Source organism: Panicum virgatum, chromosome 1K (assembly GCF_016808335.1).
Source record: "Panicum virgatum strain AP13 chromosome 1K, P.virgatum_v5, whole genome shotgun sequence".
Classification (NCBI taxonomy): Eukaryota; Viridiplantae; Streptophyta; class Magnoliopsida; order Poales; family Poaceae; genus Panicum; species Panicum virgatum.
In genome coordinates, this window is record NC_053136.1 from 11973352 (window position 1) to 11988147 (window position 14796).

The window sequence follows — 14796 nt, forward strand, 5'->3', positions numbered from 1 at the left end:
TACAACCAGGCCCACTATACATAGCACAAGTCTTGAATCACAAGTTTTTTTAACAAAGCAAGTGGACAAATTTAGAATTAAAAAAATCAAACAAACTATAATTTTTAAAACGGGTGTAGTATTTGCATGAGGACCAAGCAAAAACCAGCCCAACTATAACTATTTTCTTTGGGAGGCCCAAATTTACTAAAACAGCGAGTATCCAACCCACTATCACCTCGGCCCACTTACCACTGGATTCCCTATTTGGGCCAACCGCGTCATTAACGCAGACGAAACCACGATTATTTTCCGACCAATCCCCGAAGGAAACCCCTTTGCTCAGCTTGTTCTGTCGTCTCGGCCTTCGCCTCGCTCTCCATTCATCATCCCCTGCCATCACCTCACCCCCGTCCCAAATCCGCGGCGACCTCAATAGAAAACTAAAAGCCGCCTCCTTTACCTAACGGAGAAGCAAAAATTCGCGGATTGCCCCGTCCGATCGCCGGGGAATCGACCCGACGCGGCCCGACCGAACGGCTCATGGCCGGAACCGAGCGGCCCCACCGCCCGATCGGCGCGCCGCGGCCAGGCGCCGGCGGCGGCGACTCGCCGGCGAGGTGGGACGACGACGGCGGCCGCGTCGAAGGCCTGGCTGTGAGCTCCCCGCGTCTTCCCTCCCTCACCCGGTTTCGTCTCTGTGAAGTCTGGTTGCGTGTACGGGTCGTTTAGCCGAGATGAGATAGAGTTGGTCCTGGTGAGGAGCTCGTGGGTCGTTCCGTGCTAAAAATAGGGGGATTTCTGGTGCATTGCTTGGCGCCAACTTAGGATGCTCCAATTGGTTATTAGGGTTATGCGAGGAACGAAAAGTTTCAAGTTTTTATGGGGGCGCGTGGCTTGTGCTGCGTGGGGGAAAGCAAAAATCCAAAATTGCTTTGCTAGTTTTTGTTTTTTTTAGCATGTGCTTCGCACGCTAGAGAGCCTTGCTGAGATGGAGTGGACTAGTTATGGTCTTTTTCTGGCTCAAGTTCAAGTCTAGTACGATCAATCAATCAGCTTTCCCAGGCTGAGTTTCTGTTATGGCTCAATTTTGCTTTCTTAATATAGGGATTCAATATATTTGACCAAGAGGAAGAAGAGTCACCAGACAAAAATGGCACAGCCAACGGCCATGATACAACCGAAACTGTCATAGAGACAGAACCAGGAAAGTGTTTCTATGATGAACCGCTTCACGAGCATACAGGCATCTGGGTGCCTGTTTCTGTCCCTCCGATGACTGCGCAGGACCGTGAGGAGTGGCACAGGGGGTTTGGTTACAATAGCGGGTACTTCCCGGAAGAAGAGTTTAGCTGGGAGCTGGATGAAGAGAATAAAGAGATGACAATGTGGGATGTGTTTGCCGATATGGTTGTTGCAGCAAAAGATAAAGTGATATCTGCTGCAACATATGATTTTGGGAGGTGCGGGATGTCAGTGGTATCCAACTTCTTTCTCCAAGAAGCCTGGAAGGATATGGCGCAAACACTTGCAGATGCCAATGCTGGTATTGCAAACGAGCTACTTGAGACAGAGCCAACAAAGTGGTTGCCTGACAGTGCTGCTACCTCTTGCATGCTCTGTGGCATGCGGTTTCATCCTATAATGTGCTCTCGCCATCATTGTCGTTTCTGTGGTGGAGTATTTTGCAATGGTTGTACAAAGGGTAGAAGCTTAATGCCTCCAAAATTTAGGACTTCAGAACCTCAAAGGGTTTGTGATGTCTGTGGAGTGCGGCTTGAGAGTATACAACCACAATTGATGAATCAGATCAGTCGTGCATCTCAACTTCCAACTCGGGATGTGACAGACCTGAGTACCTTGAGGTCATGGTTGAACTTCCCTTGGGCACACACAATGGAATATGAGATATACAAAGCTGCAAATTCTTTACGCAGCTACTGCAAGGTATGCCTTTTTCTTTTTCTTTTGGCTTAGTTTTGACTAATCAGTTCAATACGTTTTCTTGTGCTCCTCTTTGCCACTTGATTTATCATCTTTTCTTCTTATTAAATGTTATAAACTTAAGTGTCAATGTTTCGCACCCAATGCTGATATGATTTGTAATGCTACATCAATCTTTGTATTAATAGGTTGGCTTTTATAAACTAACATCAGGTAACCTTGTTGGATAGAGTCTATCGCAAGTAATCAAATATGGATATTTTCATTTCCTATAGTTACTAGTTGGATGGATGATTTGAATAATCCAGTTATTATGGGTACAAGATGACATGTAATATCGTGGTAATTTATTTCCCTTTAAGTTTTATACAATAATACACTCTGAATACGTGGTTAATCAAATAAATGAGCTTTAATGCAGAACAAAAAAAAGCAAAGACATAAGTAGTAGTATCAATCTGTTGGCTAAGTAAATAACTGCTTTTTCACATTTTGTGTTATTATCTCCTACTCTCTAGTAGGAAATGCTTAAGCTTTTTATATTTTATCCCCCCTGTATTTTAGTACCTCTACGCTGGTTAAGCTCCACTGACAGAGAAATTCAATTATTTGGAGTGAATGAGCCATTGTATTCCTGTGAAGTGCTGGAAAAGTGGATTCGCATATTGCTCTGTCTGCAGAACTGCTGATTGTCCATTGCTCTGAGCCTGTCAGGGGTATTATCATCAAAATTATTTTCTTTCATGTACTTCAGGTGGGAAGACTGAAGCCAGAGAAGGCTATCCCTGATGCTATTCTTAGACAAGCAAAAGGTTTTGCTATAGTTACTGTGGTAAAGGTCGGAATGATGGTTACATATAAGCTTGGTACTGGGCTGGTTGTTGCTCGAAGGGCTGATGGCTCCTGGTCACCTCCTTCAGCAATCTCCACCTGTGGTGTTGGATATGGAGCTCAGGTGACAGCTTTTCAAGTGTTCCTTTACATGGAAGGACTTCTTGTATCAAATGTAGCACTTTCTAACAAATCAGATATTTCCTTGACTCCAACAGGCTGGAGGTGAGATAGCTGACTTCATCATTGTGCTGAGGAATACGGATGCCATCAGAACATTCAGTGGGAAGGCACATCTATCTGTTGGTGCTGGTGTTAGTGCTTCTGCTGGTCATGTCGGACGAGTAGCTGAGGCTGACTTCCGTGCTGGTGATGGTGGTTATGCTGCATGTTACACATACAGTTGTAGCAAAGGTATGTTTCAAATTACTATTAGCTGCAAGCCTGTGACTACAATCCATGTAGTTAATATGGGAAACAGTTAACATATTCAATTTTGAAGACATTGTCTACTGTTAGAGGCAGTATGTGATACTGATTTAGTTTGCTGATAGTAATGATAGTTTAAGAGGTTCATAGTTTCTTAATGAAAAGTTGAAAAGATGCAAGTTTTTTTCATGCAAATTAGAGAAGTGCATGACATCTACAAAGTTTTAAGCCTGCTAATCCATAAAATAAAAGGTGCATTACACCCTGTTTTTCTTCAAGGAAGATACTATCTTTTTTATATCTAAAACTTAATCTTTTTTATATATAATTCTGATTCTCAAATTCCACCGGAAAGGTGATCAAGTTTTGAGCTACCATGGGCTTGTTCTTGTTTGTGGAAATTAGCAATGCTAAAGGCGTTATGATAAGCTTAAGGAAAGCTGGGAGCACTGGGCAATTTTCTTTCACAAGGCCAAGGCAGGCAAGTTGATGCTGGTGGTGTGTGAAATCAACCAAATGATTGAATAAAAGATACTACCTCAAAACCAATATATATATATTGACCACCGTTTGCTAGATATTTTTGGCGCTATTGGCTAGCAGTAATAAATATGCCATGCCGCACTTTTAAAAATCAGTTGTTAGATTTTGATTGTAGCTTGTTAGCCCATTGTAGATGACGATGAGTTCATCATATGGATTTGGTGGTGCTTATAATAGATGATAGAAATGAGGTTTACCTTAAAAAAAGATAGAAATGGGTAACAAGTTACCTCATTGGTTCATTCATGCAATCTGCTTAGTGACATCTTTATTTTGATAACAATAATGCATTACTTAATTCTTTACAACTGCCTGTGGGTTAATAAGTTTGATCAAATAAACCTATTACTCTTTTTTTTCTGAAATCATTTATTATGTATATGGTGTCTTCTTTGTCAGGTGCCTTTGTGGGCTGTGCATTCAATGGCAGCATAGTATCAACTCGAGACACTGAGAACGCTCGATTTTACGGCGGCCCTGTCAAGGCCGCTGACATCCTTCTCGGATCCATGGCCAGGCCGCCTGCAGCCTCCCCTCTGTACAAAGCTCTTTCAGAATTGATGGACAGGGTTGGGAAGTAACCCTCTCATGCTTTAGGCATCTGGCATGCTATCACCGCCTCCTTGTAAATACATTCAGGGCTTCAGATTTGTGCTCATCACACATTCATTGGAAGCGATTTCGCAACTGTACAGTATGCCATTCTTCAACACATCAAGGCTCTCTTCTTTGATTAGTGTTTAGTGGGTTCCAAAAACAAACCCACTTTGTAAATACTTGTACATTGGATTGACAATTGCAACATGATATTGGTATGAAAGAGAAAAAAGCTTTATTCTCCTTGCTCATCTTGTCCTTTTTTTTAACGAACCGCACAAGATAGTGCGAGTTTCTATTGATATAGCAGAAAAATACAAGACTACGGTCCTGGGAGACCATAGGCAGGAAAAAGAAAAGAACCGAAAAAAGAAAGCTAACCCGGTTGGACGGGGACGTCAACACGGAAACTCCGCAACACAACTCTACAACTCTCCTAGAGAACTTCACACCTCAACTCTCGCCCGGTTGGATTGGCATCATACACGGGTAAACACTCAAAACTGCATGGCCACGGCGACCGAGCAAGCCATCTCTTGCCCAGTTGGCCAAGTTGTCGTGGCTGCCAACCTTCTCCTGCTCCGGAAGTCGCCTCGAAACACGATCCTATGTCGATAAGTCAAGAAAAAATAGACTGCACCACACCGAGGAGGCAACCGCCATGCAGGACCTGTCACCGTAGTGCCGTTGCCCCAGCATACACCATCCGACAGAGTGAAACCACCAAATCTAGACCTCTCGCAGGCTGCCTCGCCATCACTACCACGATGACCCAATGCTCGGGGGCCTCGCCACATCCGTCGTTGGACCACCTCCTCACTCTCGTCGCCACGCAGAAGACACCGCAGCGGGGTATCACCACGTCCACCACAGTACTCCGTGTCGCGGATCCGTTCCTTAAATCGCCATGAGGATGATGTACGGTGTTGCCCCGTGTTCCAAGATTCCCATCAAACAGCCGAATCGCGCCCACCGGCCGACCGCATCACATTGCGCCACCCATGCAGCAGCCACCGCCACCATACTAGCAAGCCAAGATGTCGCTTGCGCCATCATCGAGTCACCAAGCAAGACTGACCAACCCGCCGCAGTCCGCTACAAGCCAAGCCATCTCACAATGTTGGTGCTGCAAGTGCCGCCTTTCGACGCAGTCCCACGCCGCACTGACAATTGCCAAGCAATGTCAGCCACTGCAGTCCACTGGAAGTAGCCAAAACCAACATCCATGTGACGATCCCCGGGCACCAACATGAATTTGGTCGCCGCTGCACGAGCTCGGCAACCCCCTTTGAGCTCGCCACCTTCATCGAGCCGTCCCGTTAGGCCACCAGCAAGTCTTCCATTGTCTCCACCAACGACGCCTCCAAGAAGGTAACGACGCCAATGGCGCCACTGTCACTTGTCCAACAAGTGAACAGGGTTTTCACCCAGAGGAACCCGGGCAGAAGGGATAACCTCCAAGATGATGCCCCCAACAGGGAGAAGGACGCCTTCTAGCGTCGTCATCATCGCCACCAGCAAGAAGCCGGTGAGACTTCCGCCCGGAGAATCCCATTCCTAGTTGCACGCCCCCAGCCCAGCAAACCACGAAAGTCTTCCTGGGCCGGCGGCACTCCCATGTCACCACGTGCAACGGCCAATTCGCACCACCTCGCATCGTGCCATCCTCAGTCGCGCTACCGCACACCGCGGCCGCACGAGCAGCCACTGTGTAGCGCAGCCACCACCCTACTTCACTGCGGCCGCATGAGCCGCCGCTATCCATCAACACGCCGCCTCAACAAGCCTCGTTGCTCCTCACCAGCCGTGGCCCACGGTCGTCACCGATGCTGTGGAACCTCTGTCGCCGCTGGTTAGACCCACCGAGGTGCCTCGACACACTGTCGCTCGACGGGACATCTCCACCACGTGCGCCCAGCCAAGGCCATCGCCCGCGCGGTCTCCAGCGCCACTCGGCCTCTCGCCGAGGCGCAGGCCCCGGCCACATGCGCTACCAGGCGAGGCCCAGCTCGTCGCACAAGCCCCAACCTAGGGGCACCACCACCCCCCGCGCAACCACTATGTCAGACCGGCGCCGGCACGCCGTTGTGACTGAGCCACAGGCGGCCGCCGCCGGAGCTACACCCCGCCGCACCCGTCACAGGGTCGCACGACCGCCCTACCGCAAAGATCCATGCCCGCAGGAGCCGGATCCGGCCCGAGGGCACTGGATCTACCGGCCCGGGTCGCCGCTGCCGCCTTGGCCATGGCCAGCGCCACCGTGACCTCCCAGGCCACGTCCTTCACCCGGCGCCCCGCTGACAACGAAGAAGCCCCCGCTGCCATCCTAGCAGGCACACGGACTTCCGGTGCCCTGCTCCGACGACGATGAGGTGGAGAGGAGGGTAGGGTAGGTAGGGGGTGGCGGCGGCGGACGGTGAGATGCCACCCGAGTCGCCTCCCAGGAAGAGACGACGCGGGGCAAGACTGCGGGTGTCGCCCATCTTGTCCTTGTTAGATGCCTGTTTTTGATCAATTGTGTGAAACTGCTGCCCGGATGACTTTCTTCTATTTATTCTCATCAGTGTGCACGTGAATGTCCTCCATCCCATCTATGCCTTATGTTGCTTAAATTTGTGGAGGTGCAACTGCTCCTTGGGAAGTCGGGTTATCCACCTCTGAGTCCCTGACTTCCTGGGGCGCTACTGTGATTATGTTCCCTGTTGTGCGGCTTTGTAGTAGTAGACAACTTATCTTGACCGTGCAGTACAGAAGTTGAACAAACATAGCCCTATTCTTCTGACAACCGCTAGAAACAAATCTGTAACATAACAAATTGCAGGGAAAATAACAGTTTGAGAAGCAAGATTCTGTCAGCACCAAGATTTGAAGGACACGCACTACGGGAGACACGAAGTTTGCCGTGTGCCAGTTGCACACGGCAAAGCCCATTTTCCACACGGCAAAGTGCAATACACGGCAAAGACCACACGGTAAACAAGCATCGGCAAAGGTACGGGCACACGGCAAGCATCGGGGCATACGGCAAAGCCCACGGCAAAATAAAAATACAAGAAATAAAAAAATGTACAGGCCCGCCGCCGCTGCCCTGCTCGGGCCGCCGCCGCTAGCTCCGGCCGTCGCCGCGCCGCCGGACTTCCGCCGCTGCGCCCCTGGACCTTGGCCGCCACACCCCTGGCCATCGCCGCTGGACTTCCGCCGCTGCGCCCCTGGCCGTCGCCGCGCTGCCAGCTCCGGCCGCCGCCTGCTGCCACCACCGCCGCGCCCCTGCCGTCGCCGCTGGATCTCCGCCGCGCCCCTGGCCGTCGCCGCTGGATCTCCGCGTGTCGCGCCGCTGGACCGTCGCCGCTGCGCCGGTGGAGGGATCGGAGCTCGTTGCGGATCTTGGCGCACCAGGGAGGGAGCTCGAGGCTGCGCCGGGGAGGGAGCTCGTGGCCGCGCCGGGGAGGGAGCTTGAGGCTGCACCGGGGAGGTAGCTCGAGGCCATGCCACCGGAGGGAGCTCGAGGCCGATGCACCGCCGCCGGGGTAGAGGAGGCCGCCATAGATCTTGCCATCCGGTCTCGAGCTCGCTCCGGCGTCCATGCGCCGGCGCCGCCGTCTGGGCTTGGAGGGGAGGGAAGGGAGGGCAGGGAGGGAGGCAGCGGAGGCAGGGAGGAGGAGGAGAGAGGGAGGCGGCGGCGGCTGAGGGAGAGGGAGGAGGCGGCGGGGGCTGGGGGAGGGAGGCGGCAGGGGGAAAGGGGGAGGGGGTGGAAATATAGCTAGGCTTTTGATGGGCCGGCGACGAATGGGCCGGAGTTGGGCTGGCTTTGCCGTGTGCCCAATTCCGGCCCACGGCAAAGTTCTATTTTTCAAAAATTATTTGAAATGTGTTTAATTAGTTAAATATAGCAAATAAATACAAAAATGAACCAAATTTTAACATGGAGTACCACATGTTGTATGTGAAGAGTAGAAAAACTCTCGAAGTCGAACTCAAATTCGACCGTCACTTTCACTCCAAACCTAACAGCATCCTTCTCAACTCTCTGATTCTTCTCCAGAGATGTTTTCGTTTGTAAGCATTGTACGTAAAAAAATTACGAAACCTACTCAATTTTTTCCACTGCCTCCACATATGATATAACGAGGTATTGACAAATCTCATAATTTTCAGACTTCATTTATTTTTTTAGAATTTTAAAATCATTCGGATATACGTTCGTGGGCGTGTTTCCTGAACAAGATGTTAAAAATTTCTTTTGATTTCACGTGGAAGGCCTCAAACTGGGCTAAATAACATGAATATTATTTTTCACTCATTTTATTCTATTACTTCAACCACTTGTAGTTCAAATTTGACTTAATTCAAAAAATTGCTTGAAATGCAATTAATTTGTTAAATATAGCAAAAAAAATTTTAAAATATGTCAAATTTTAACAAGGAGTACTACATGTTGTATGTGGAGGGTAGAAAAAGTTTCGAGATGATAAGAGAAAAAGAAAATTATGACTTTGCCGTGTGCCGAAAAAAATACACGGCAAACTATATACTTTGCTGTGTGCCAAAAAAATAAACACATGGCAAGTTGTATACTTTGCTGTGTGCCAAAAGAAAACAGACGGCAAAGTCTTTGCTGTGTGCCAACACACGGTAAAGCGTAGATTTTGCCGTGTGTTTTTTTTTTGCCGTGCGTTTTCGTCGTGGCACACAGCAAAGTGGCTCTTTGCCGTGTCCCGTGTGCCACGACAAAAACGCACGGCAAAAACACAGGCACACGGCAAACTAGTGATTTCCGGTAGTGACGATACGAGTTTTTTTACCCATGTGCCATTACAAAAATATCCAAATTACCTATGTACCATTGAAATTTTAAAAAGTTCCTCTCTACCTGTGTGCCACTTTCATCATTTTCATCTGTAACAATAGTTAACTTGCATGAAAAAAAGACAATTTTACCCTCAGTTGTCATTGTCTCTCTATTTTCCTCACTGTCCGGTTGTATCTGCACGTCGTCCGCCGCATCCGATAGGGAGGCCTCCGGCGTAGCCATGTGGGGGTCATGATTAGGAGGCTACTACGCGAGCGTGGCGGAGTCCTCGCGTGAGCCTGCGGGAGCACCCATGGCGGCGGCTCCGGTGCGTGCGCCTGAGGGGAAGGGCGGGTGCAGGCGGACTGCGACAACTTGCCGCACAGGTTCGTCGGGCCCCGTCCCCACAGCGACATGGAGGAGCGGCTGGATCTTGGCGAGGTCACTGCAGCTATGGCTCTCCCCCATGCAAGAGTAGGATTGGATTAGGAGCTGCTGCTGTCAATGGATTCGTTGATTGGATTTGATGGATATGAAAATCAAGGAGAGCAGGGGCGGTTTGAGCTTGAAATCGAGGAGAGTCCCGGCTCAAGTTAGGTCTGGAGCATCGGAGGCTGTGGAGTACCAGCTCCCGCAAGCCCATAGCCTTCAGTTGCTCTAGTTCGATTCGTGCCCCGTTGATAGATCGACCGGGGATCGCGCCTCTCGAGTTTGTTGCACGCAGGGGTGGCCGACCTGGAGATCGAGCTGTCGTCACCAGGGTCGGAGGGGGCATCATCGGCGGCGTCCAGCGCGGGCATCTCCGGGGAGCGGCCCGACCAATTTTCTGCCTCCGCTGTTGTGGGCAGAGCTCGGCCTCCTGCTCCCGGCGGGTAGCACCGGGCTCCTGCAAGCGGCAGTGTCAGGGTCGGCCAGCGGAATGGGTGGCAGCGACGGAGAGGGCCGGCGGAGGGGGCGCACAGGAGCGGAGCTCGTCCTAGCCGGCGGAGCGGGCGGTGGCGACGGATAGGGCTTGCAGCGTGCGGAATGAACTAGAGAAGAGTGGAGGTTGACTGTGGGCAATAGAGTAATTTTACCGCCAGTTGGGAGCACCTCTTTTAGAATTAAACGGTAAAAGTGATGGAAGTGGCTCACAAATAAAAGAAACTTTGACGAAGGGTATTGAGGAACTTTTTAAATTTTGGATGGCATATAAGTCATTTCAATTATTTATAATGGTGTTGACACAAAATTGCGCCAACACACTTAAATGCGCTAGAACGCGCAACGATCGTCAAAACGATCAACACAGCGAAAACCCTGGGCGGACCGGTCTGACCGGTTTCGCCGACCGGTCTGATCGGTTTCGCCAACCGGTCTGACCGGTGTAAGCAGGGAGCTCACGAAGACCTAAAACAGCGAGCTCGGGAGGGGCCCCGTCGGAGCTCGTGAACGTAGGGTTGCTCTGAGGACGGCAGGCCACTCAGAACGTCTTCAAACGCCGTCGAGACGAAGGAAGGAAACAATCTAGGGTTGGAAAAGACTAGGGTTTGAGAGACAAAAAGTAATGCGATATTTTGATTTGATTCGATTGGGAATAACCTCAATCGGCCTTAGCCTTTATATTTATAGACCGGGGAAGTCGTACCCCTCTCCAAGTCGGTTTATACAAGAATTTCCAAAATAAAACGAAACATACTCGGAATACAATTGGACAGACCGGTCTGACCGGTCGGCCCGACCGGTCGGCCTCTGAACTGCCAGAATTGGCTGTCAACATATGCCCCCCTGATTTTTGGTGAGTTTCACAAGTCAAAAAGCAAAAACTATCCTGATGTACATATTTTACACAGAGCATACAAGTCTAAAAAAATAAAACTAAGGGCGATATCCAATACCGGCCATATTTGTCCTCATGCACTTTGCCATACGCTAGGATAGAACCTCTTCAAGTACCTCCCATTGATAGCCCTTGGTAAACGCTCACCTTGCACCATCTCCACCATATACGAATTACCGGAGATAACTTTGACAATCTTGTATGGACCTTCCCAACTTGGCAACCATTTGCCAAACTTGTTGCTTTTCATCCCAAGAGGCAAAATTGTCTTCCAAACCAGTTCCCCAACCTGAAAAGATTTAAGTTTTACCTTTTAGTTGTAAGCTCTGGCCACCCGAAGCTTGCCTTTCTCAATCTTCTTCAAAGCCTTCAAACGCTTGTCGGTCACCTCATCAATAGTATCCATCATTAAATCATGGTAATCAACAGCGGAAAGGTCATTTTGCTTTGCCAACCTATATGTGCCCATATTTACCTCAACGGGTAAAACGGCCTCTTGACCATACACAAGCTCAAAAGGAGTAACCTTAGTAGCACAATGTCTAGATATACGATGAGTCCACAATGTTTCGGATAACACTTCATGCCACCTCTTAGGATTTTTTTCTATCTTCTTCTTGATAAGTTTGATCAAAATCTTATTACTAGACTCGGCCTGCCCATTGGCCTGAGCATAGTATGGAGATGAATTGAGCAACTTAATCTTGTAAGATTCGGCAAAGGCACGCACCTCTTTTGATATAAATGAAGAACCTTGATCCGTTGTCAAAGTTTGTGAAATTCCGAATCTATGGATAATATGCTCAGTAATAAACTCAATTACCTCCTTATGTGTCATATTCTTCAAAAGAACCGCTTCGGTCCATTTAGTGAAATAATTCATAGCAACCAACATGAAGTGATGCCCCTTTGAAAATGGAGGATTAATTTGTCCAATGAAATCCAACCCCAACCCCGGAATGGCCATGGTTTAATAATAGGATGCATCAACGCAGCAGGCACCAATTGTAAATCACCAAACCGCTGACATTCTTCACATCCTTTATAGTACTTGAAACAATCAGATAGCATGGTGGGCCAATAGAAACCGGCTCTTCTAAGTAACCACTTCATCTTGGGAGCCGATTGATGAGTACCACAAATACCTTCATGAACCTCAACCGTAGCAACCCGGGCCTAATCCGAGTCTAAACACTTGAGAAGCAAATCTTTGGCAGTTCGACGATAAAGTTCATCATCAATTAAAGCGTACTTGAAAGCCAAACGCCGAATATTTTTCTCTGCACCACGACCAGGATCTCTCAAATACGATATAAGAGGAACCCTCCAATCCTGGGCTTCGGCCGAGACAATTGAATCATCTTTTTTGGCCGAATCAGAACCAGCAGCTGCATCACTGGTCAGACCGGTCTCTGGACCGGTCAGACCGGTCTGGGCGGTCAGACCGATATCGCTGACCGGTCGGACCGGTGCGTCCAGAACCTGACACTCGGCCTTCGTTTGCATCGGCTTACGAATGTTGAAATATTTTTTCGTAACATTATAGCCAGATGCTTGCTGAGCCAGAGTATTTGACTTTCCATTCTCTTCCCTCGCAATATGTTTGATAATAAATTCATCGAAGGAAGAAATAACATCGAGGCATTTATCAAGATATGCATTTAGAGAACCATTGTAGCACTGGCATACCTTAGATACTTGCTGCACTACTAGAAGAGAATCTCCAAAGGCTTCAACATGCTTCACGCCCATGGATTGCAATAATTCCAAACCAAATAGAAGAGCCTCATATTCAACTTGGTTATTTGTGCACTCTTCTTCCAATTGGTTTGAAAATTCAAAAACGACACCATTCGGAGAAATAAGAACAGCACCAATCCCTTGACCATCATCACAAACCGATCTATCAAAGTACAACTTCCATGGTGTGCAATTAATATAGCCGACTTCTAGATCATGCTTGTCATTAATCCGATGCTCAACAATAAAATCCGCTACAATTTGGCCTCATAGATTTTAAAGGTTCACAAGCCAAATCATACTCAACCAAAGCATAAGCCCATTTGCCGATTCTTCCACTCAAAATCGGTTTTTGTAACATATGTTTGATCACATCGGTTTGACATACTACTATGCAAGTACTAGATAGTAGATAATGCCTTAATTTGGTACAAGCATAATAAAGAGACAAACACAACTTCTCAATAAATGTATACCTCGTCTCCGCATCAATAAGTCGTCGGCTTAAATATGTAATGATATACTCCTTCCCTTCAGTCTCTTGAGTCAAAACAGCCCCAATAACCTTATCTTCAGCAGCCACATAAAGTCTGGAAGGTACTCCTCTCCTAGGTGCTTTGAGTACGGGTGGTGAAGACAAATAAATCTTGATCTTCTCAAACGCTTCTTGCTGTTTTGCCCCCCAAGTAAATTCGGTTTCATCTTTTAACCGAAGAATAGGAGTAAAAGCATCGATTTTCCCAGATAAGTTAGATATAAATCTTCTCAAGAATTTTACCTTGCCCAAGAACTTCTGTAAATCCTTCTTGCATGTAGGGGCTTCAACCTTCCTCATGGCTTAAATTCTTTTAGGATCAACCTCTATACCCTTCTCATGAATAATGAAGCCAAGAAACTTTCCAACCGATACACCAAAAGCACATTTGAGTGGATTCATCTTCAAACCATACCGGCGCATCCTCTCAAGAGCAAGTCTCAAATCGGCTAAATGATGATCCAAACCGGTCGATTTAATGACAATATCATCAATGTACACCTCCAAGATGACACCAAGCAAATCATGGAAGATTAAATTCATAGCTCTTTGATAAGTAGCACCCGCATTTTTCAAACCAAAAGTCATAACAACCCACTCAAACAAGCCGACAAATCCTGGACATCTAAAGGCCGTTTTAGATATATCTTCTTCGGCCATGAATATTTGATTGTAACCGGCATTACCATCGAGAAAACTAATGACACGATGTCTGGAAGCTTCATTGATCAACATATCGGCTATAGGCATAGGATATTCATCCTTGAGAGTAGCTTTATTAAGATCTCTAAAATCAATGCACACTCTAATTTTCCCCCGAATCCTTTTTCTCAACGGGCACAATATTAGAGATTCAATCAGCATAACGACAAGACCGAATAAATCCAGCATCAAGTAAATGATTAATTTTAGTTTTAATTCGGTCATAAATAATGGGATTGAAACGCCTAACCGGTTGTTTATAAGGTCTAAAACCGGCTTTAATCGGTAATCAATGTTCAACAAGATCACGACTCAAACCAGGCATTTCATGATACTCCCAAGCAAAGCAATCAACATATTCTTTCAACAAATTAACCAAATTGGCTTTATATTCAACCGATAAATTTTTGTTTACAAAGGTCGGCCTAGGAATAATTCCATCACCGATGTCTACCTTTTCTAAAGGATCGGCCGACGTAAACCCTTGGCCCAGCTTATCTAGATCATCAGAATCTTCAATGGCTTCACACATATCGTTCGTACGCGCCCGATATTGATCTAGGCTCTGCTGTAGCCACTCTGCGTTAGACCGGTCTGACCGGTCAGCTCTGTGCACCGAACGGAACTGGACCAGTCTGACCGGTTAACACAAGCGGTCTGATCGGTCGCTTCTGGAGCTTCTGTTGTACTCATTTGATTTACATTAAATGATTTAGCCGATTATCCATCGGCTTTAGTACAGCAGAAACAAAACCATCCTTAGTGCAACTAATCAAATCATAATCGGACAGATCCACGCCCGATAAACACTTGATGTTGTCGTGTGCACTAATAGAATCCGAATCGGCTAAAGCAACAAAGGATGAAGTGTCCCCATGGACAATCTCA

General features: G+C 47.6%; 1 protein-coding gene across 3 annotated transcripts; it reads left to right on the top strand.

The window, feature by feature from the left end:
- Positions 1 to 309: 309 nt before the first annotated feature.
- Positions 310 to 4572, top strand: LOC120695157. Of its 3 annotated transcripts, XR_005683722.1 has the most exons (6): positions 354 to 636; positions 1087 to 1926; positions 2678 to 2878; positions 2973 to 3168; positions 3539 to 3664; positions 4126 to 4555. XR_005683722.1 is itself a non-coding variant. In XM_039978475.1 (5 exons), exons 1-5 carry the CDS (start codon positions 523 to 525, stop codon positions 3540 to 3542), a joined length of 1359 nt encoding a protein of 452 aa, XP_039834409.1. In that variant the 5' UTR covers positions 310 to 522; the 3' UTR covers positions 3543 to 3658. The 3 variants fall into 3 exon arrangements, 2 of the variants coding, with proteins under 2 accessions (XP_039834409.1, XP_039834399.1); XM_039978475.1 differs by lacking the exon at positions 4126 to 4555 and having other exon boundaries at positions 310 to 636; positions 3535 to 3658; XM_039978465.1 differs by lacking the exon at positions 3539 to 3664 and having other exon boundaries at positions 312 to 636; positions 4126 to 4572.
- Positions 4573 to 14796: the final 10224 nt, after the last annotated feature.

What these genes read in the sequence shown, in the direction of transcription:
- LOC120695157 (XM_039978465.1), top strand. Translation starts at nt 523, where the DNA reads ATGGCCGGAACCGAGCGGCCCCACCGCCCGATCGGCGCGCCGCGGCCA. An exon ending in GTGTTGGATATGGAGCTCAG is followed by an intron (nt 2,879 to 2,972) that starts GTGACAGCTTTT and finishes TGACTCCAACAG; the next exon opens with GCTGGAGGTGAGATAGCTGA. An exon ending in CACATACAGTTGTAGCAAAG is followed by an intron (nt 3,169 to 4,125) that starts GTATGTTTCAAA and finishes CTTCTTTGTCAG; the next exon opens with GTGCCTTTGTGGGCTGTGCA.